The sequence below is a fragment of the Calidris pugnax genome, unplaced genomic scaffold (genome assembly GCF_001431845.1).
Source record: "Calidris pugnax isolate Ruff unplaced genomic scaffold, ASM143184v1 scaffold41, whole genome shotgun sequence".
Taxonomy (NCBI): domain Eukaryota; kingdom Metazoa; phylum Chordata; class Aves; order Charadriiformes; family Scolopacidae; genus Calidris; species Calidris pugnax.
In genome coordinates, this window is record NW_015094509.1 from 20,148,457 (window position 1) to 20,172,148 (window position 23,692).

General features: G+C 41.0%; 2 protein-coding genes across 2 annotated transcripts; one reads left to right on the plus strand and one right to left on the minus strand.

Moving 5' to 3' along the window:
* Window position 1: 1 nt before the first annotated feature.
* RNF139 (ring finger protein 139) lies at window positions 2-7,221 on the plus strand (the record flags this gene model as incomplete). The annotated part of the gene is made up of 2 exons (XM_014965217.1): window positions 2-137; window positions 5,166-7,221. Coding segments are annotated over 2 exons (1,947 nt in total), but the record flags the coding sequence as incomplete, so codon positions are not given.
* Window positions 7,222-7,399: 178 nt separating this feature from the next.
* Window positions 7,400-23,685, minus strand: TATDN1 (TatD DNase domain containing 1). The gene is made up of 12 exons (XM_014965320.1): window positions 23,631-23,685; window positions 22,361-22,426; window positions 21,707-21,756; window positions 19,721-19,784; window positions 18,300-18,443; window positions 18,164-18,206; window positions 13,857-13,942; window positions 13,692-13,732; window positions 12,240-12,316; window positions 11,526-11,596; window positions 10,470-10,596; window positions 7,400-8,009 (listed from the first exon to the last, which is right to left on the minus strand). The coding sequence occupies exons 1-12, from the start codon at window positions 23,650-23,652 to the stop codon at window positions 7,907-7,909; spliced, it is 894 nt and encodes a 297-aa protein (XP_014820806.1). The 5' UTR covers window positions 23,653-23,685; the 3' UTR covers window positions 7,400-7,906.
* Window positions 23,686-23,692: the final 7 nt, after the last annotated feature.

Genomic DNA, 23,692 nt, shown 5'->3' on the forward strand with positions numbered 1-23,692 from the left:
CCCGCGGCTGCGGGCCGGGCTGGAGGTCGCGCTGCGGGTGCCCAGCCTGTTCCTCATCGACGCCATCTTCAACTCGTCCCCGCTGCCGGGGGGTTCCCTGAGCGCCGCGCTGCTGGGCGTGCTGCTGCGGCTGCTGGGTGAGACACCTTCCCCCGCCGCCCTCCCTTCCCCGGCCCCCGGCACCCCCGCCCCTCCTCGGGCCTTGTTTACAGCCGCAGGCGGGGCCGGGCCGCCGCTTCTCTCCCTCGTCCCCTCAGCCCGCCGGCTGCTGTCGCGGCCTGCCTCTCTGCTCCCCCTCTTCCCTCCTCTCGGTCCTTTCCTGCTGTGTGCCGCCCTGGGGTGGGTCACCTCCCTCCCCTCCCGCCAGCCGCGGCGCTCGGTGTCCCCGTCCCCCCGCACCGCTTCCAACCCCGGCTGCCTGCGGTTGCCGGCCGTGGCGGTGTGACCCGGGGGGAGCCGGCAGAGCGGGGCCTGGCGGTGGCGGGGCGGACGCCGCTCGCCATGTGCGCCGGGACTCGGGGCTGAGCCCCCTCCTCGGCGGAAAGCATGTGACTTAGCGGCTGTAGATCGTTTTATGTTGTGGGGGTTTTTGTATATTTTGGTTGTTTGTTTTTTTTTTTTTTTTTGTGGGCCATAAATTCCAGCCCAATGAAATGGTGCAGAAACTTATTTTCCAGCATAGGGAAAATCTTTAAAGTGAGGGGGTGCCACAACTAATATTTCTTTTTGTTATTTTTGGTTTTTTTTTTTTTTTTTTTTTTTCAAAAGCACTTTGGATAGTGTGATGTCTGCCTGTTAAAGCCTTACTTGAGGTTACAGCAGTTTAAAAAGGCTGGGAATTGGATTCCCAAATGAAAGAGAAGTCTCTTGAAACTTGCCGTTGGTTATTTTTAAGCTTTTTTTTCTTCGCTGGGATGAAGGTTGAAAATCGCTGGTATAACTAGGTGATACTATTTTCAGCATTGCTTGTAATCGTGGGTTCTTACGTAGCCCTGTTCTGCTAACTGCTGTACAGGGGATATTCCCATCTTGGAGCTGGAAATGCTCAGGCAGGAAGGAAAGGAGAACCTAAAAATACAGCAAGAGTTTTCTGCAGGCCTGTGACATGTTGATTTTGTGTTTTCTTTGATGTTTATAGTAGGAAAAAATAGGAAGGAAATAGGTGGTATGGCTGTTGAGGTAGGAAGCTGAGAAGAGCAGTTCAAATGAAAGGTACATGGTGGGGATGCCACTGAAGAAGTTGAGGAACTTCTTTACAGAAAAGTAAAGGTGAAGCTGTAGCAAGACAGCAGCTGAGAGGGGAGAGAAGAGATAAAGCAGGTACTTTGTGTGGGCTGCTTCTCCTTTGGGGAAGTCGCAGCTCCTGGGAGAAGGGAGGCTGAGGAGGTCCTGGTCTTGCAGCTGGTACCAACAGCTCTGGCACAGGGTGCAGGCGTTCTCCTCCATATTTCCCATTTTCTTGACCCTCTGTTCCATACTATGGAGTTGCTAAGAGTGCTTTCTGCTAATTCTTTTTTTAAAAAAAGTGATAATTGTAGTGCCTCACCAGCTTAATTTTAGGAGTCCTTCATTATGTGATCCAGACGCTGTAGGAAGTGCCTTGAAGTTAATCCCACATAAACAAGAATGGTCCATGTGTTTGTTATTCGATGATCTCTCTTAAGCATGGAATTAACAGATTAAGGCACTTTTCAGAATTACATTTATATGATCACTTTTCTGGAAGAGTCTGGGGGAAGAAATGGGTAATCCCTCTCCTGCCTCCTGCAAAAGAGCTTTGGGAACAGTTTATGCCAAGAGAGTTATCATGTACTTTGAGACAAGTGGTCTGTGGTTCTTGGCTTTACAAAATCAAAGAAAAATTAAAATGTAACCAGTCAAAGATTATGTTTAAGACCTTCCGCATGGTTCAGACAACAGAGTGCTTTTGTATCTATTTTTTCCTCATCTGAATTTAAGGATTACAGGGTTGGGTGTTTGCTGTTGTTAGGATAAACTGAAATATTTTGTTTGGATCATTCTCTATTTAAATGGTGAAGAAGTTTTAGTTACCATTTGCAGGCTTTGAAAGACTGATCCTAATTTTTCCTGTAGCGCAATACTGTTTAGCATAGGATAAACACACAACTTATCCTCTAGATAGAAAGACTGCTGCTCTGGAGAGATTTGATAGCTTTCGGGGTCATGTTGAACTGTTCTGAAATATTTTGCAAGTACAGTTCCTCAAGAATGCTAATAAAGAGCTGTATGATTTTTAAAAAGTTTTACTGCAGGATTCCTCCATCTGGTTCTTCCATCACTTATTTTCTGTACAAGTACATAGCGTTACACGCAGCACGGAACCCAGTTCTACAACTGGAGCGCAAATTTTCTTTAATCTTTTTAATTAGCCTTCGTGTCCAACACCTTTCGTTTCGTTGCATGTTTATTTTTTTAAAGTGTCAGGGTTCAAGCAGAACCACCACCCCCAGGAGTGTGAAACTGTTACTTCAGACACCAGTCCCTCCTCGGCAGGGACCCTGATTTTTGAGAGGGTTATTTTAAATACTGTAGTTTGTAGAAAGATGTGGAACCAAGTAGAATGGCTGGTGCTAGGGTAAAAAAGTAGTTTGGCAATTCTATGTGATTAAAATACTTAACGTGTAAAGGTGATTGAACCCTGCAGCTGACTGAAAGGCAAATTCTAGGTAGTGTGCTACTATAGATACTGACAAATTCCAGGAATTAAAGGAAAAAATGAGAGGGAGGGATTCATTGTACCACAAGAAATTATTTTACAAGTGAATGTGTATGGTTTGATTAAATGCTGTGTTTGGAGGCCACACTGGAGACAGTTGGTGGTGGGGTGGCATAGGCAGGAACAGTAAAGGTGAGCAGCAATATATACAGACATGTGAGATACATCTTCTCAAAGGAAGAACTGCTGCATTTCCTGTCAGAGGGAAAATGTGAGAAGATTTACTGGTCAGTGAACGCTTTGTAGGGCAACAGGAAGTCTCCTTGTGGCAAGATGGACTGAAGAATGTCAATGCAGAGGAGCGCTCACCTCCCCTTTCAAGATCTGAGTTACCTCCTGTAGTAGTTGGAGGTTCCTGTTGGGGGATCTTGACTTTTCCACACTTGTGCTGACAAAGAAATGCTGTACCTGTTGTTAGTCCCTCTTTAGAGGAACCAGTAGTTCTGGCTTCTCTATTGACTCATTGTAGGGCTGCTTTTAGGGATGTGTCTTGATATGAAACATCAGTGGTTTAGGATGACCTGGAGTATCTAAATACAGGCCTGTTACTGCAACTGCAAGGAAGGAAAATAGGTTTTGTTAACAGGCATGTTTTAGAGCAGCCTGCGTATTGCAAAGTGCATCTCATTTGGCTCAAGTGATCAGAATTATGTAAAGAATGAGCTTGTTACGGGCATTTGAGCCATTTCTGTGACTTGTGAGAAAGGACAAAGGGTACAAACTTATCCACAATGTTGGCTTTCCCACAGGCGTTCATGGTGGTAGGTATGAAATGGCAAATAAATTGTCATGCTTATGTTAAAAAAAAAAATGCTTTTCATGGAAGAACTGAGCTGTGATATAAGGCACTTCCTGAAAACTGATGGAGGCTTTTCCTCAGAGCACTTCACAAGGTTACTGAGTTAATGATTAGTTAAGAATGTTTTTATATCAGCCAGTGCTGCTGGCAAGGAACACTGTTAAGGTGTATTAATAACTTTATTTTTTCTAGTCTGCCTTTTGCTATTGATTCATGTTGACCCTCTACCTTCTTACTCAGTCCTCTGGGGTGGGGTTTTTTGTGGGTTTTTGGTTTGGGTGGTTGGTGGTTTTTTTTCTGATACAAGCAGCTGGCAACACTCCTGGTGGAATCAAATGCTAGCTCTTAGCAAAGTTCTTTTTTTATTCCCATGATCAAGATACCATGGCTTAAAATATTTATTTTTGTAAACGCTATTATGGGGGATTTGGAACAATCTAAAATACAATCGTCAGAAAAGACCGATGCTATCCTCCAGTCGAAAGAGGATTACTTGTGATTTCATTAGATTTAGTACAGAGATTGAAAGCAACTTATGATCAAATACAAGTTGTAGAGATGGAAATCTCTCCAAACTGGTTTGGATGAGAAAGCGGTTGCATAGACAGGAAGCTGATTGAGAAGCCCAAAACAAAGGCAGTGTGTTTCCTGAAGAAAAAAATGTTTAAGGAGGTGAATCTCGTGGTAAGTGCCATTTAATTTAAAATCTGTTAGGACAGAGCCCTTACGTATTATAGAGTGATGAAATGCATAAGCTAAACTACTAGAGGAGTTTACTACAAGGTCATAAATGTAATGCCAAGGTCTGACAGATGCTGTGATAGGATTTCTCACAGGAATGTGCAGGCTTTCCAGTCGTGGTCAAGCTGTGTTGATGGTCAGTGTGAGGGAAAGGTTAGCAAACAGGAATTTCAAGATCTAAATCCCATGTCTAACAAAACAGATGCCGGTTCGCAGCGGCGTTGGCAAAGAGGGGATTGGTGTGGGTTTAGATTCTGTGTACAAAAGCTTTACGTGGCGGAAGGTCTTCTCCACCAGACTTCTGTTTCAGAATGCCTTACCAGAAATAAGAGCAAACTGAGGGGAATTGGAAGAAGAATGCTCTCTCCCCAGTAAACTACAGCAATTTTTTACTGTTATCCCATTAAAGGTTTAGCTAAACTGTTTTGGCAAGTGTTACCTTTAGTGCTCCAGCTTAGACATCTGTAGTTGAGGGCTTTGCTCAAGTGAATTAAGGGACTCAGTAAATTTTACTCATTTATTCCTTATTAACTTGGCCTATAAAGATGATGCTACATCTGATGATTCTTTTCTGCTTTTAGAACTTGTCTACCCTTAGATTTCAAGACTAAGGCTGAAAGGCTGGGAGTTGTCCCTGCTCTAGTCTGGAGCTGCAGGTGAACCGAACAGTAATTGTGACTTAATGCTTGCCTTGGCTTTGCCTTGCAGCTGCAGCGCACGCGTGTATTCCATGCAGAGATTAAGTCTGACAAGGGCACCATTGGTAATGTAAAGTTAGGAGTGACTAATTGGGAAGTGATACATTAAAAAACGTAGCTCCAAAGCTAGTAAGTTAATATCTATTGTTGAATTTCTGCTGAGAACTAAATGATTTCAATCTGTTTTTAGGTGTCTTTGTATCCAGTGTTGTTCTGGTCTTACAACAGCGAGCACTTTTCAAGTTTTATATGATCGCCTCGGCGTTTCTGCTGGCTGCGACTTCAGTGTTGGTGAATTACTATGCTGCTTTGCACATAAACTTCCACAGTGCCTACTACACAGCTGCGTTCGGAATTCAGATCTTCCCTCATAAAGGACCTTCGCTATGGATGGCGCTTTCCATCCTTCAGCTCACCTTCGGCATCGGATATGTCACGTTGCTGAACGTGCAGTCCATATACTCTCAACTCATCATCCTGGATATACTGATTCCTGTAATTGGCTTGGTTATTGAATTACCTTTAAACGTCCGGCAGATACTAGTTTTTATTTCTGGCCTAGTTCTGACATTAAATACCACAGCCATTTTAGTTACGAAAATGAAATGGTTCTATTATTCGGTGCGATACGTTTATCTGCTGGTGAGACACATGTATCGCATTTATGGATTACAGCTATTGATGGAAGATACGTGGAAAAGGATTCGGTTTCCGGCTGTTCTGCGTGTCTTCTGGCTAACGAGACTCACGGCACAAGCTGTGGTATTAACATATGTTGTAAAGATGGCTGAAACGAACACAGAAGATAAATTCTTCTTGATCTCGTGGGATAACTGTTGGGAGCTGATTTGCAGCTTGATCATAAGTGGGTGTGACTCTACTTTAACTGTGTTAGGCATGAGTGCCGTCATTTCCTCCATCGCGCATTATTTGGGACTCGGTATCTTGGCCTTCATCGGATCCACTGATGAGGACGACAAAAGGCTGGGTTTCGTAGCACCCGTCTTGTTTTTCATCCTGGCTCTGCAGACTGGTTTGAGTGGACTGAAACCAGAGGAACGACTGGTTCGCCTGAGTCGAAACATGTGCCTTTTGTTGACCGCAGTCCTGCATTTTATCCACGGAATGACAGACCCCGTGCTGATGTCTCTCAGTGCCTCCCACGTGTCATCCTTCCGCAGACACTTCCCTGTACTCTTTGTTTCCGCTTGCCTTTTCATCCTGCCAGTTCTGCTCAGTTACATCCTCTGGCACCACTATGCACTAAATACCTGGCTGTTTGCAGTTACGGCTTTCTGTGTAGAGCTTTGCCTGAAAGTAATAGTTTCTATCACTGTTTATATATTGTTTATGATTGATGGCTACTATAATGTGCTATGGGAAAAACTTGATGATTATGTCTATTACGTTCGTTCAACCGGCAATATTATTGAGTTTATATTTGGAGTAATCATGTTTGGAAATGGAGCTTACACGATGGTTTTTGAGTCGGGAAGCAAGATTCGCGCTTGCATGATGTGTCTGCACGCCTACTTCAACATCTACTTGCAAGCAAAGAACGGCTGGAAGACTTTTATAAACCGCCGGACTGCCGTTAAGAAAATAAACTCCCTTCCAGAGGTAAAAGGAAGCCGGTTACAGGAAATAGACGATGTCTGCGCCATCTGCTACCATGAGTTCACCACCTCTGCTCGCATCACTCCCTGCAACCATTACTTTCATGCACTTTGTCTTCGGAAGTGGTTGTACATTCAGGACACTTGCCCCATGTGCCATCAGAAAGTGTATATCGAGGACAAGGAAAATGCCAATATCTCTAACAACAATGGGTTTGTGGCACCAAATGAAAATCCTGTACAAGTTGCAGAAGAAGCTGCTGATGCTGAAAATGAATTAAATGAAGATAATGACAGTTCCGATAGCGACGAGGAAGACAGTGACTGTGTGGCACAGCACTTGAATGAGACTCTTAATGTTGACTCTAACTCTCTGGGTGATTAAGATGCCCTTTACCAAGCCGTGAGGTATTTGTTGAAAATTGACAACAGAATGAAAAGTATCACTTTGTAGTTAATTGTACTTAAGCACAACAGCAGTATCTCAGTGTTGAGTCTGTGAATGGTGGTTGTTTACTGTGGTGTGTGCTACTGTAAATATACCTCTAATTTTTGCTGGTCTCTTTCATGACCACCTTAAAATTATGTACATTATTGTACATGGAATAAAATGTTTTCACATGTTTTTAAGATGGTTGGAAAAACACTCTTTAATTGATGTAGTGATAATGCTGTGCCAAAGACTGTATACCAGTAACCCCTGATCAAATGAGGGCTGGATGCAAATGAAAAATACTGGTGAAAACAAACTGTTCAGCGGGTCAAATCAGAAATGAAAAGCCTGAACCAAAGCAGCTTTACTTACAAATTCAGTATTAGCAGAGCTTTATTGCTAAAAACTAGTGAGGTGTGTTTCTAAAAAATAAAAATAAATAAAAATTTAGGTTGGTAGACTTAATATTATAGCATTTGCATATATGGAACAAAAGATGAAACTGCTAAGCTTTCTGGTACAGCAGAGCATGCCATTGATGCGTTAAACGCTGCGGAATTACCAGTAGGAGCTTGAAGTGCTCCACCTGTGAACCTGGCAGCCTGGGACTCACTTTTTAAGGCATTACAGGTATTAAGGAGAGCTGCTGGCTTGGGCTCTCCTTGAAATTGATCCTGAATCTTGATGCAAGGGAAACAGGGCTGAGAAACTGTACAAATGCAGACCACCTTTTCAAAAGCAGCTTTAATCTTGTACCATAAAAAAAAAAAGCGTGCACTACATATTGGCTTCCATGGATAAGAACTTGCAGATAGGATAATTTTTAAGTTTTTTGCAATATATTTACAGAAGTTATGCTGAATAAATTTAAGAAGAACAACTTTATATATTTGGAAAGAAGACTTTAATAGTGTTGTTATATAGAGTATTGGCCAACTCAAGTGGGTCATCTTCTCTTACTGCCGCCATTATTTCCAGTATTTGACTAAAAAAGAAAGATTTGATGTTAGAGGACTCGGAAACTCAGCACTGAATATACTTGAGACAGCTGCATGTGTACGTACAAGTCATTAGATTAACCTGGAATAAAAATCTGCTGAGAGCAACAGGGCAAGGTGCTCAGATATGCAAATCGCTTCACTTTTAAGTCTCTGACTGCCATTCCCTTTACGTTGAACACTGGTTGCTCATTGGTACAGATTTATCTTTGGTCTTTTGACTCTTGTTTGGAGGTAATTAAACACCTTTCTGTTTCAAAGAAAGTGTCACTTTGTGGGTGTCTTTATCGATGGTCTTCATTTTTCAGGCTGAAATTAATTTAGTCTTCCAAGGCTAAAGCTGCACTGTCAATAAACTGGTCTGTGGCACAGCTTAGATTCCGGATGCAGCCTTGTCTGAGAATAGAGCTGCAAAAAGAACTTACTCCTGCTTCGCTGTTCTCTACATCAGTTGTGATTAACACATTCAGATATTTGCAGCAAATATGAAGTGAGCATTTAAAAAGGCTCATAGCCTTGATACAAGCCAGGAAAAGGAGGCAAAAGAAATGTGATTAATACTAACACTAAGTAACAGAAAACCAAGCCACAATCTTTTCTCCGTACTTATTTTCTTGATTCTTCTATCATTTGTTCTAAAAAATTGAATATTCTGTAGAGTTCCTAAGACAAATCATACTTTAATTTTTTCTTTAAATTTTTTAAATTTCCTTTAACAGTAGGAAAAGACACTTCATGGTGAAGAGTAAGAACTTCAAGCTTCATGGTAGGGTTTGGTCATTTTGGATCTTGCCTCTTAATTTATGCAATCGCTAAACTTCTTTTCGAGCAAAAGAGTTAAGTCTTAACAATTACTGGAATGCAAATATTTTCCTAGATGCAGAATTAGCCCTTTTCATGACCGGTCCTGTGCTTTGCAGCCAAACAGCTTCTTGATTTAAGGGGATGTTCAAGATGAGATGGGGTGAGATCAGGCCTACACAGAAGTAAGTAACAAACACCAAAGAATTTCACCCTTGGAGAGTCTTGGTAGGGCTGAGACATCTATCCCTGCCTGGGTGCGGTAGGATGCTGTGTGTAACACTGTATGAAATCACAAAGAGGGAGAAAAAAACAGCCTCTTGTGGCAAGATTTTTTTTTTTTAAATCGCTTTGAAGGGGAGTAATGCAGTTCTGAAGATATATTATGTAAAGTAGAAATATCACCATCAAAATTGAGAAGTGCCCAGCACCACCAGAAGAAGACAAGTGGAAAATTCCTCCTGCCCATTGAGCTACATTAAGCAGTATATACATCTATACCCTAAAAACGAAATACGCTTTGTGGCCTGGGGATAACTTTCCCCTCACGCTGGATCTTGCTACCTGAGAAGTCACAAAATATCAATTTTCGGTTACCAGAAATGATTTTTCCTGAGGTTTAAGAGGTTGTCAGATTACTAATCTACAATTAGTACAGGTTATAATTAATGTTTTAAAGGGACAGTAATTTTGAAATAAGGTTGAATTGAACAAGATTTTTGTTTTATAAAAGAAAGCAAAAGCCAAAGCAAAGCATTTTTGCATGGCTGTAGGAGAGACTGCCTGCATCTCCAGTTCTGGGGCTTCTCAAACACTTGGCTAAACTACAACTGAGGCAGCAAACCAAGGCCTGGGAGGTGCCAAAATCACAAACACATTAAAACACAAAATCGGAAAGTATTACAAATCAATGTAACTGCAAAAAAACCCCAACCTATCTGAGCACTAGGAGATGTCACCATGGGAGCTTAAACTGTGCTTTCAACATGATCGGTGGTCTGCTCTCTCTAAGAGTTCAGGTCTCCCAAAAAAGCAGAATTCCTTTCAGTTCTCAAGTATTAACTCTTTAGACACCTTGCTGAATACCCAGATTCCTTAGTATTATCCCGAGCAGTATTTCAAAAGCTAGTTCCAAACAGGTCATTTCCACAGCTTTTCACAGTAATACAGACTTCTCAGCAAAAAAAACAAACAACACAACACAAAACCAAACGACTTCTGATGAAGTAAGCGGGCTTTGCATCTGGATGGGTACAGCTCTGAGCTTTATCATTCACGTACCACACGGCAAGAAGAAACTTTCCTGAATTCCTTTTTCCTTTTCAGGGAGTTGGTAACGAGAAGATGACCCAGAAAACTCACTGACCAAACTTCAGCAACAGTTGGGAAAATTAAGGTATTTCATCCATCAGTGCTATTTAATGGACACAACTAAACATTTGAACTAAAACGATATATTTCCCTGCATTTCACGCCTCTGCAAGGAAGCAAGTGAAAGGGTGGCAGAAAATGGTTTCTATACTTTAACTGTCCACAAGCCCTATATACTACTGTATTTTATACACATTTCTAGTGAACTGATTTTTTTCTCCTTTTTTTGGATGAGATTTGAAAGATTTAAAATAATACTAGAGTAGTACACTTACATTATATGGCAGGGTTCATTTCTGTCCTTCAAGCAGTGCCCTATTTCCCATTTCTTTTTTGTAGGAAATGTAGTTTTAATGTACTTTGATCCGGCATGAGTATTTTTCACTCCACACCAAGGCGCGTCTAATTTCATTTGAAAAAAAAAAAAAGAAAAGAATTAAGACTATGCAACCATTTGAAAACAGCATGAGATAGGTTAATCAACTACTTCCACAGACAAGTTATTGCAGTCTACTTCTAAGAGTGACTTCGAATTTAAAATGGAATTTAGGAGAATTGGGCAATTTAACATCTTCACAGTCTTTGAATTTTTTATACTATTACCTTCAAGGTTGTACATTTTAAAAGATCAGCAATAATAGTACATAACACTTATTTCCTCTGACATAACAATAGTCAGATACACTCCATGTATCCCATAGAAACTTTCTGTGTACTTTACCAGCTCTGTACTTCATGTGCAAATAAATCTAAGCATTTAGGCAGTTTGTTCTTTTCCTTTCTCAGGTTCAGAAACTAAAACAAATACTGTATTTATAACTGCCAGTTACTGATAATTGAAATGGATATTAAAAAAAAAAAAAAGCATCCCTAGTCAGTCACTTAAAATCACTGCTCATTAGGCCAAGAGGGGAGTTCAAGCGTTATCCCATTAAGGAAGTTCCACCTTTTACTCCATTTCAAGAGCTGCTGTTGCCAAATGCTATTACTGCTGCCAGTGGGAAGCTATAGCCATTGCCTGGTGTCTGGCACATCTCTGATTTGCATTTTAAAAGAAACTGAAGCACAATTGTGTACCGAGGTACAACTGAAAAATCTGGGCTCATCAATTTGTCCTTCTCAGCTTCCCCTGCAATGTCAGGAACTGACACGGCATCGTATTCCTTCCAGCAGAAACTGAAAAGGAATATTTCTGGAGCCTGTAAACTGCTTTCCAAAGTGGAGAAACAGCTAGGTCGTCTTCTACTCTGAACTCCTTCTATGTTATCACTGCTGTGCAAGCAGATCTCCTTGCCTAATAGTCACAAACTGACCAAGATACAAAATCTTACCTGTCTCTATCATTAATCGTTCACTAGGAATTGATTTCAGTGTTTCCAAGTTGGCTTCTGTTTTCAATGAGCTAGAAAATCAAGAGTTTGGTTAAAAATAAATGAAAAGGGTATAAAAGTAATTACTTCGCCCGTTTAAATGTTTTGCAGCAGAGGCAGCTTCCTAAATAATTTTGTTAGTGAATAAAATTTGCTTCATTTTTAAAAAGCACTGCCTGTGAATTCCAACTTTGCAGCAAAGGGTAAACGAGGGGAGTTGCTCAGTGAAGCAGGCTCAGACCCCTGCCCAGCCTTCCCTACATGCAGTTTATCAGTGGTGCTGGCTGGCTCTCGGCCAGGCGACCGCTGAGCCCCCAGACGGCCTCACCAGCAGCGGAGGCTCTCAGCCTCCACGGGCGTTACTCCTGGATTCGACACAGCAGCTTAAAATTACACTATTTTTTAAATGCTTCTCTGCAGGACTGCTTCCACGTTCAACAACCTTAGTTATTTACAAACAAGGATTGACCTGAGGGTAGTAGAATGGATCTAAGACAAGATTAACTCGCTGAGCTCTGAGTTAAGAACTTTTTATGGCTAAGAGATTAATGAGTGCAATTCTAAATCTGTCAGATGATTAAGAGTCTAGTGAGCTTTGAAAGCTGTTTAAAATAAAGCAATGAGTTCACTACAGCTGACATTTAAAAATAGCTGTATTTTCTGTAAAGAACTTACCAGCCATTTATGCCAATATAAAGATCCAAATCTAATATAGCTGCTGCTTCTTCCTTTGTGCCATCAAACGAATGTACCTAGAACATACACAAATACAGATGCACACATATATACAAATGTATCTGTACTTAATTTAAAACTCCAATCATTTAAAATACATACTAGGTTTTATTTGTGTCATAAATAACCTTTGGCAGTATGCGTTACACATCAATACACACCTAAAGATGGAACATGGCTCAGCTGATTCTGAACGTGGGCAAAGTTCAGGCTGAAGCCTGAAGAGGTGACCACGTTTTATTAGTGATACGTATGTGTAGAAAAGGCCCATCCAGTGATGCTGCTTTTGGCCCAGGAACTCCTGTAGCTGAGAGCTGGGAGCCCACACAGAGGAACTAATCCTGTGCATGCTGAATTTTTACAGTCTCTCCTCGGTATTCCCTATGGGGTGCTGTCAGGGAGAGGGCATGAGCAGTGTTACATTCTCCATGGATTTTAGTCCACAGGAACTAGAGAGAGACAGTCTGTGCTCATCCAGGGTCTAAAGGGGCAAGTGCCAGGTCACAAACAGCATCACGTATCTGGGAACCACAGCGTCCCAGCCTGTGTGGAGCAAAGGGGCTGCTTCCCCACGCTGGGCAGGGGACAGTCGGCTGCAGAGGGTGCCTGCTCGTCACTGCTCTGCTGGGTACTGGTTTGGCAGAAAAGAGAAAGGAAGGAGAGACTGTACAGAATTACCTAAGAGCACAGCAGGCAAAGCACCGACCTCAGGGAAGGGTTTTGCACTAACAAAAGCAAAACCTACACTAATTTTTTGTAGGAGGTGTGGTCTGATGTTAGTAGAATAGAATAGAATAATCCAAGCATTTATTACTTTGGCAAAACCCTGCCATAATGGAAACCTGAAAGAGTGTTTGCTGGACTTTCTTACTCATTTCATACAAAGTTTTTCCTGTTTCGCTTTTGAATTAAAATACACAATCTGAATATCTAAAGACATAAAGCAATCAGAGGTTACATCTGGATCTGATCTGAAAAGGATGTCTGACGTCAGAAGCAAGCGTTTGAGGTTGTGGCTTCCACTGGGAACACGCATCTAAATTATCTGTGGTGTGAATGTGCTGCAGTTACAGACACTGAAGAATTGGGAAAAGGCCAACGTCAATTATAAGGTGCTTAAACTGTCCTTCTGACAGGCCAAGAAAATCTGCTCATGTCAGCAGGAGAGCTTTTTCTCAGCCTATCTTCTTACCTTGCAAAAAATGTGTTGAATAAGCAGCTAAAGTAAAAATACTAGAAAGGACTGGAAAATACTTATTAATTAATAACAACTTAAATCCTGTAACAGGAAGCTCACCCAGATTCCATGACAAACATGAAGTTGCATTATTAAGCAACAATATTCACACATAAGCATGTAAAAATGAATGCTACGCTGAATTCCATACTTACCACCCCTCCTACACATCTATCACGGTTTCTTCTCATTATGTCTGTGAAATGAAATAAATCAAAATGTAAGACAGATTTATAACAGACAAAGGTGAAAGATTCAGGTTTCCAGATTTTTCATATTCAGCATTTGCTTGGAATATGAAATTCTCCAGCAAAACTCACCTAAAAATTCAGCGTGTGAGTTCCTACAGTGGAGAAACATGGGCAGTTGTGTCTGTTCTGACAGCTCAAATTGTTTTTCAAAATACCTGTTAAATAAAAACCGCTTTTAAACAGAAATTCAATGCAAAAGCAATTAAAGACATAAGACTTTTTCCCAGCTCTTGTATGTTTTTGTCCTCCTGAATTAAAGCCCAATTTAATGGATTTGCCATGCAAAAGCTGCTATTTGTGCAAAGAATTAAAAGGAACTCCTTCCCATGGTATATTAACATAGCATCATCTGTGCTGGATGAGAGATCAGAAGTGGCCCAGAGCACCAATTCTGGGAGAATGCAGGCGTATGTATGCAAAACATGGAACCTGGTGTGCTGCGGGTGTTGGAGTTTATTTTTAATGAAAGAGGAACTGACTGTTCTCTCCACAAGTTTTGAAACGTCAGGAAGGGAGAGTGTGGATCACACAGAGACCACCATTCCAAGAAGCACTTGTAAATGCGGCGAGGGAGCACTATGCAGACTTTCAGAGCCTCCAACGGCCCCGACTGGCCAGCATCAGCTGCCTGCCCTGTGAAGCAGCAATCCAGGCTGTGTTTGCTCTTCCATGAAGGCCAGTCTTCCCTCTCCCAGGGCAGAAGAAGCACCAATATTAGTCACCTTACTTCTGTCCCATTCTCCCTATTGTCTTCGCTCTTTCAAAGTCTTCCAGTTCTCCCTCCTTTGTGTGCCTGAATCCTTTCCTTCTTGCTTATTTTTATCCCTCTCCTACCTTCTACTCCTAGTATTGCCCTTGAAGCAGCAGCAGCAGCAGCGAGGCAGCCAGCCTATGAAGAGACATAAACACACGGGCAGAGGGAAGGTACCAGTTTCCCCGGTGCTGTTTCCAAAGGAAACTAATTAGCACTGAACTAACCTGTCACTTGTCATTTGCAGCTAGTTCTGATCCCAAAGCATTATAATTTACCATTTCTGTCTGCCACGCTGCACCCAGGCATGCAACTTATCAATGCTCGGGAAACATGAGAGGAACTTATGCATGGCAGAAGGCCAACAGTGCATAGTATCCATACGTAATGTGAAAGGTGGCATTATTTGGGCAAGGCAGAAGAACACCACAGCCAGTCCCAGCAGGCTGGGAGCGTGTGCATCTACTGGATTTCATCAGGTGTTGCTGTTAAAAGCAGTTCAGGGCACTGGGGCATTCCCATCATCAAATATTAGAAACATTTCAAAGGCAAACTCAAGTGTCCACATACTGCTTTGAATGATTCACAGAACATGGCTGCAAACAATTAGTTTGATTTACTTTTTCTTAAAAAAAAAAGACAATGCAACTGATCATTTTGTTTTGTGCCATTTTCACTGTTTTCTGTATATTACAGGTTGATATTTCTCTGATAAAAGTCACCTTCCATGTTTATCAGTGCAAATCTTTATGATAAAACAGGGGGAACAGAAATCGGCTGTAATGTTAAAAACTGACATGAAAGTTAAAGGAGAATGAATTACACCTACTTTGAATCTTCTTTGTAGTCTAGATACTGTGCTTAGTCTAGCTTGTTTGACTAAATATAAATTTAATTGCAACTCATGATTGCTCTTGCAGTTAAATAGCTGCAACTGCTTGATTGTTGGTGGGTTTTTTTTTTCAACAGAAGCCTTGTTTCACATAGGAATGAGATTTTAGAGACTGAGCTGCAAATAAAACCCCTAAGTAACCTACTGGCTAATTTCAATCTATTTGTGAGAAGTGGTCTTGAAAAAGCAAAGTTTAGTGTCTCTACAAATGAAAGAAAACTCAAGCTTCTTCCATTTGTAGGAACAATGAAGCCCAAGACACGCTGCTATCTTCCCTGTCAAAGAGGAAGGGGAGGTGGATAGGGAATTTATTGGAGGAGGAAAACGAAAAAAAAAATGGAAAAAGAAACGCTGGAACACTGTGAACCAGGCACGTGGTGATCAGAATGGTAACAAAAGCCAGTAGGAAACCCAACTTTGCTAGTTCCAGGGCTTTTCCTTTCAGGTGAATGGACTCTCATGCAATATGTGCTGTTTCTATGTTGCTTCTCAATAAGGAAGTTTTAAAGTATTCCTGTAGGTTGTTTAGAGGTTTAGTTTAGACCATAAAGTTCAAATGCAGTGGTATTTTCAGGTTTGGGATCAGGGCACTAAAGGAGCTGAAGCAAACTGGCCTTGCTGAGGCAGAACATCTCCAGCCAAACAATTCTGGATTCATGTATGAATAACAACAGAGCATGTGATTTTATTCACCCCCTTCCAATTTGGTTAAGAGAACTCCTGTTTCCTGTGTTGCTGAGCCTCCTGACTCCTCCTCTCCCCAGCAGTACAGCAAAAGCAAAACTTCTATATTCTCATCAGTCCATTTATAATATGACCTTCACCTTAATATGAAGGCATCTAACCTTCATCTAACTCCCATTCCAATCACCATTTTCTGTTGGAAAAGTCATGAGACTGGAGAAAAATTCTGACAAACTTAGATCTCCTTCAACAAAGGAATTTCATCTTTATTAGCTTCTCAATCCAAGCAACAGGATAAAAATAGCGTTCATTTTTCACAGGTAAAAATTACCCAGAAGAAAACACAGTATAACTAACTAGAAAATAATGATTAAACATTAAACAAAACGGAGGACACGCCGAGATCCTACCCACTGGGAAACTGCCACACTTCCCTTCTGCACAGTAACTGGGGCTGCCTGCAAGCTGGCCCAGTGCCTGCCAGCACCTGAACTACAGATCAGCTGAAAAGTGGTAACTGCCTCCACGCATTGCACACTTTGCCTTTCTTTTTTCAGTTCATTTCTCAAGCATACACTGAATATTCATTTGAAGAACTCACCATCCCGTCCGCTAAAGGTTACAAAAGCCAGACTGTCTCCAACTCCATAACATTCAACGAGCAAAAACAAAAACAACCCCAAACCTTGACCATGTCTCACAAATACATGGAGGATGAAGAGCAGGCAAAGCTGTCCATTTAGAAAATACAGAATTTACAAACATGACACTTGCAGGCATCTGTCCTTGAGGCTTTCAATATTTCTTCACTCCCTCATATTTCTTGCTTTCTGTTTTTTTCATCAATCACCTCCTTCCAACTGTAATTTCCAGCCAGGGCTCTCAATAGATGTCTCAGAAAATTGATTTATGTATTTCACATGATTGACTGAAACAGCTCAGACAAAGAGTTTCTATCATTACTAACCTTAAGTAGAAAGGACTCATCTACCACTTTAAAAGCGATTTCTGTTCCACCCCATCACCTCTTCCCTCTCAACTCAATTTCAGTGCACCCAATTAGAAGTTTTTCACTACAGATCTTCAGCTGCAGATCATCAGATAAAAAAAATAAATCTGATTTTCCTTTTTTTTTACATAAAGGCAGTAAGGATCTTAAAATATGACACTCCATTAGTGTTTTAGTTTGCCACAGGAAAAGAGGTGATGCTCCAAGGTGTGCTTTGCTGAATTTTGTGTACACTGAATTCTACTGGGAAAAAAGTCCACTCTGCTGAATTTTTGGCTGTATGACTGTAGGATTATGCAGAAATTAACTCTACTGACTGCTATGTGACAATTAGAAAAAACACAACTAACCTGTGCCCCCCACTGACTCATTTACTCAGAACAGTAATATGCAAGCACAATTCATCCATCACCCATCTTATTTGAATTTATCACTTACATCAGCTGGTTGCCTCTGTAGACAGAAGTTCTCAGTACAAGAATGTGAGCTGGTTTTAGGGGCTGTGCTACCTTCCTTCTGTTCACCATCTACACTGCATATGTTACTTCAACACACAGATCTCTCCAGCTCCCAAGATTACCTATTTCATCAGTTCTCAATTATCTGCTCCCAGCTAACATGACTCTTACTAGAAGTTTGTTTTTGTCCCGTGACTTATCTTTTTTGACAGTTCTGTTCCCTTTCCCATGCCTTTTACTCAAAACCCCAGTTCTTTCACTCACAACAGTGATGTTATTCTCCCCATGAGTGTCTAAGTTCTTGAGTATTAGCAAGAACGAACATCTGTCATTCCCAGACACCCACAAATTGCGATCAATTTTACAGAAAAATATATGCTAAATCAACACTAGACAGGCAGCAAAATTTAGCACGTAGCACTACTTGACTACAGGCATCTTTCTTTAAAGTCACATTTCTGTCAAAAACCCCTAGACCCAACCCTGCAAATTGCATGCCTATGGCTGAAAAAAATGTTACGTGGTAGAAAACACTCCTGGAAATTGCTACAAGTCAATTTATAGTCATCAAAAGTTTCTTACTTGAGTTGGATGTCCTTTGGGCAAAATTCTAATCTATCAAAATCTACAAATAGAAGGAACAAAGAACGCACTTAGTGTTTTAGGGTTTTTTAATGTATGTCTAGGAAAAATACTGAAGTACTAAGATGACACTTACCTAAACCACATTCTCCAACTGCTATTACCTTTGTCTTATTTTTTTCAATCAGCTTTTTTAATTCAGATAAATACTGTTCAGGGCTACTCTGCTCAAACTCTCCACAGCGGGTAGGATGACAGCCAACTGTACTGTAAAACATGTCTAAAGCAAGATAATATTAGAAGGTTTTAAGAAAAAAGAAAAAAAAAAAAGAAGAAAAATTATATAAGGTATAGACAGTAACTGTATCTGGACTTTTTTATTCCTCATAATTTTAAAAGAAAACTCCCTTTGAATGTCTTTATCTTGGTGATGATTTTATTACATTGATATTTTCTGCTTTAACAATGCTAGACAGTATCTCCAGTGGGTGTGTGTGTTTCTTTTTGAGTACACATAGAATCATTTAGGTTGGAAAAGACCTTTAAGATCATCAACTCCAACCGTAAAGCTGACACTGCCAAGTCCACCACATTATTTAGTAAACTCCAAAACTGCAACTCAAAGCTGAATTATTCTGGTGGAGCAGCTCTCAACAAATCATACAATTGTTGAGGTTGGAAGAGACCTCTTGAGATCATCTAGAAATACATCTCGTTCAAAAAGCATCAGGTTTTCCTCAGCTGCAAGATTTGCAGACACCACTCAATTTCTCTTGTGTGCCTCTACATCAACTGGTACACAATTTCACATCTAGCCTGATTTACCCAAGTATCCAATCTCAATTACCAAAACCAACATTTCTGTTAAGTGCTTTTATGGAGGATGTAAAATCATGGAAGGGAGGGAAAGACTATATAAGGCCCCGAGCAACTTGACCTAATATTAAAGCTAGTCCTGCTTTGATGGAGGTGGGGAGGTGGATTGGGTTGGGCCAGATGACCCTCTCAGGTTCATTCCAATGTAAATTATTCTACGGTTCTGTTCGTAAATAGTACTTTAACATGTGTTTCAGTTCAAATACATATTTAAGGAATTAGAGGAATGGTATCTGCCTTTTCACAGAAGGTAAGGGGAAGCTAGGAGAACCATCAAGAGAAAGATACCTCCCCTGTTCAAGCTGGTCATGATAGATTGGTGAGTAAAAACCAAACAAAAACCCACCAAAAACATATAGTCCACACCTTATAAGCATTCCATCTTATTTCTAGAAGAGAGCATTGCAACAAAATTTTTATTCCAGAAACCTCCTGTAATTTCTAATTTTATCTAGAAACAGAAACTACAGGATAGACTAATTCCTTCCAACACACAGGGATCTAAAGGGCAACGTACAGAAACTCATACACAATGCATCCATCCCATTCTGAAACCTAATTTCCCATTTTGGTCTGGGATTCTGTAAACACCTCTAGGGGCAGGTGCTTTTGAAATCTTGATTCTGAGAGTGGAGAAGGTTATATTTTTGACTGACAACATAAGTTTAAAGGTGCAAATACCGTTTGTCTGTGCCAGCTGCACCGCATCTTTACTGTCTTGCAGACTCCCACCTGTAATCAAAAACTTGAAAGAAGAAAAGTACTGTCAGCAAGTATGTTCTTCTTTGAACATCAAACAGAATGTTTAAGAAAGCACTCAGATGTAAGTAAGAATCTAGACAGAGAACAGCAGAAGACAATTACTAATGTATATATGACAAAATTTCATAATTCAGACAAACCTCAATGGTCCCCAGCAGCTAGTAAATACAGTAGGTATGAAAACTTGATTTATTTCCTTATTAATTATCTTCTATGCTAAGCATTTAAACCATTAAATGAGTAAAACACTTCCATTTGCAGCAATATTAACTTCATTAGACAATGGTTCAAAAAACTTTATTTACATTCAAGAAATTATATTCAGAAACATTATCCCTATCTTACAGTTGGGAAACTACAAACTCCCAGATACCCAAAACAAGACGTAAGTAGATAAACCAACAAAGTTGAGATTACAAAGTTGGGTTCCAGTCTTTCATTTTTACCTTAAAATCAAAGGTTTTCTCACCAGAATTGTTGCTTACAGTGATTTTTTTTGAACCACTGCTTCCAGGATCTTGAGCCCTAGGTCCTAATAAATCATGACTATGCTGCTTTTAGATGACTCTTACCCCTACACATGCTACACCCCAGACTCAGCCAGCACCAAGTCAGGCCCGTACACAGTATGCTCTATGAGAGACCCACCCATCCCAACAGCATCACTAGAAAAGTAAGTTAAGATGACACCGTCTCAGTGTACATACAGCACAGGGCAAAACCTCACAAAAAACTTCTATAAACCAGCAGCTATACGGAAAAATATAAGTATTTTCAAATAAACAGATTAGTCTTCTAGGCAAGTAGAAACAATTTGGGATGGAGTGGGCTTCTGACACCGTACAGGCCAGCAGTAAGACTGAAAACATAGCTAAGGACAGGGAACTCCTGAATTCCATTTCTGAATCCACTGTGCATCTTGAAAAAATTATGCATCCAATCTATTTTTGATGATAAAATAGGCAAATTGCCACTTACTTTCAGAGGCTGGTATAAAGATTAAATAATACCTATACAGCACATGTAAATGCAGAAAAAGTGACTACGATTCTGTTTGGGCTTTTTTGTCTCCCAGTTTATTTCCCAATTTTTTCAGATGAGAGTCTTTCAGCAAGCTTCTGAGATGGTTGTTACTCTTCTAGAGGAAAGTTTATTTCTTTACTTCTAATCCACCAGCCTCATTAGTGCAGTAAAACAGGTTGTGACAGTGTGCACTGTATTCTATTTGAATTTGTATTTTTTGTCTTGACAATTTATTCCATTTAGAGAGAGAGATACAAGGAGGCTGGACCGTTATAAAACTAAAGGGGCATGGTCCACTGCTGAAAACACCAACTTCAAGCTAAAAATTACTAACCTGCTCATAACGATACAGTTTTAACACACGTATTTACAAGCAGAAATTCAGGTGTCTCAACTATAAAAATGTATGGGCACTCCCAGCTCTTCCACTATTACTGATTTCCTTTACATATAGACATATCTGAAGAACCACTATCAGAAGAGTTTGAGTTTTGATCTGTAGTGGTAGCTGTGTGAGTCACTCGGGTTACAAGAAGATAGGAATAGGAATAGAAGATAGATTATAGGCTGCCTATAATACAACTAACATGGAAAATTATGAACTACTTGATTGCAATAGGTCAGACATCTTTCTGTTGAAATGGTACAAAGGGAATTCTACATACATATCACATATGAAACCACTGACCTTAAATAATCAGCATCTAATGACCTATGCAAATCAAAGACAATGCTCTGCACAGAACACTTTTGCTTTATGCTACTGAAGAAAGTTACTGCATTTTCCATTGCAAGTTCCAGAAACTTTTATACTGACTACTAAAAAGTAAAATATTAGAAAGCAGTTTAAGAAATTAGAGAAATTTTATTAGAAGAAATTACCTTTTTAACACCAACTTTGACTGCTCTCTCTACCACGTCCAAGAAATCATCTGTGAAAGTTCATAAAAATGTTATAAATTGAACTCGATTTTACAGCATAATTTAACTACCTTTCAACTAAAAAACACTTTCATGCAGTCAAAATGCCTATCATGAACAATTTTTAAACCACAGTTGATTAATATTTAGTAGACAGTAACAAAATGCAGTAAATGAAGATCCAATTTAAATACAAGAAGTTAACATTTTTCACATACTTTCTATTTTTCCATCCATATCTAAAGGCCGTGAGAGCAAAAAAGCATCAGTTATAATTAGTAACTATGATTCAGCAAGGCAACACTTTGACAGTTTATTGTTCATAATTCTCAGATCAGTTACTTCCATGCAATCCTAACATACATCAGCAATTGTCCATTTTGCTCTAGAAGCAGAGTTACCTGTATCACAACTTAATAGCAATTCAGTAGAAGGGAATATATTTTGCTTAGAACATCTAATCAGTTTTATCACACTTTCTTCTTCAAGCCATAGTAAATATTAAGCATCCAGTTTCTGAGGAGGAAAAAAAAATTCTAACCTCACTTTCTGAGAAGATGCTTCTGTTTTAACAAGAGGAATTCTGTCTTTCAGCAGACACAAAGAAACATTTACCTTGATGTTTTTGTGTTCCTCTGTAGATTCCTCTGAACATAGGATCTGTCAGGTTAATACCAATATCTATGAAGAAAAAAATAATATAGAAAGTAGATGTTATAGTTACTCTACATTTTATTCTGAGCATTAGTCAACTAGGGAATACAATGGAAACCACATCCTAGTAGTCCCCAACTACCAGACTGACAGGCCATATAAAGCTTAAGCATAAGTTAACTTGCATAACTTGAGAGCTTACTGCTTACTAGAACTGCCCTCTGTGCAACTCTTGACTTACTCTGTAAGTGTACAAGACACACCCTTAGAATCACCAGAGCTAATACACGTGTATTGTTTATTGCAATTAATTCTGTTTTTCACGTGGAAATACAGATTTATCTCTGCCAATAAGCAGTAACAGGGAAGGAAAAACACAGCCCCTCACGTACACCCTTAGCCTGGGCAGGAGCAGCAGCAGACTGACTCATAAACGTGCCCGTTTCCCCCCCTGCTGCCCGCAGGATCCAGGCTGGCCAGCAGCACAAACACGAGAGCCTGCAATGCAGTCACCCACCCAGGCAGCCCCAGTGCATCCTCCTTTCCTTGGCTCCCGAGCCTTTCCCTGCGCTGCAGCCCAGCAGACAAGGGCTGAAGCACAGGCTTCAGCAACAACCACCTCCGTAGCTGCCGGAGAGCGTGTTTCTGGCAGGTTTGCTAGCGGGAAGGCAACATTTCCAAGGTAATCTTAGGCTGCCCAGCCACACATAAAAAACATCCATCCCAACAACCGACCTTCTATCGTTATTTACATACTTCCTGCCCAATTCCCCAAGAACGTTAATATTTACATCTAAGCCAATTCCGGACAAATCATGGTGAGAAACAACCACGACTAACATGGCAGTGCGAAGGACCGGGATGAAGACCTGTCAGAAACCCCAGAGTTCAGGGATAACTTCCAGAGGCTGCACAGCAGCCCCTCAGTGCTCTTCGTGGAGCACCCCCCGACAGCAGAAACACCCCTAAAAGCTTCTCGCAGGTGCAAAGTCAGGCTGCCCCCGGGCCCTGGAGACAGCGGCTGGGGCTGCCGAAGGTGGCGAGCCCTGGATGAGGAGGGGCAGGCCCTGTCAGGGGAGCGGCCCACGCCCCCCGCCATCGGCCCCTCAGGGCGGGCACCGGAGAGGGCGGCGGCTGCCTCGAGCCCGGCGCTGGGGGAGGTATGGAGGGACCCGGGACGAGCCGAGGACGCAGCCCCACCGCCCCCCTCCCGGCCCCGCTCTCCCCTCACCGATGAACTTGGCGCGGCTCATGGCGGCGGCGGCGGCTGCCGGAGCGCGAGCGGCGGCGCCT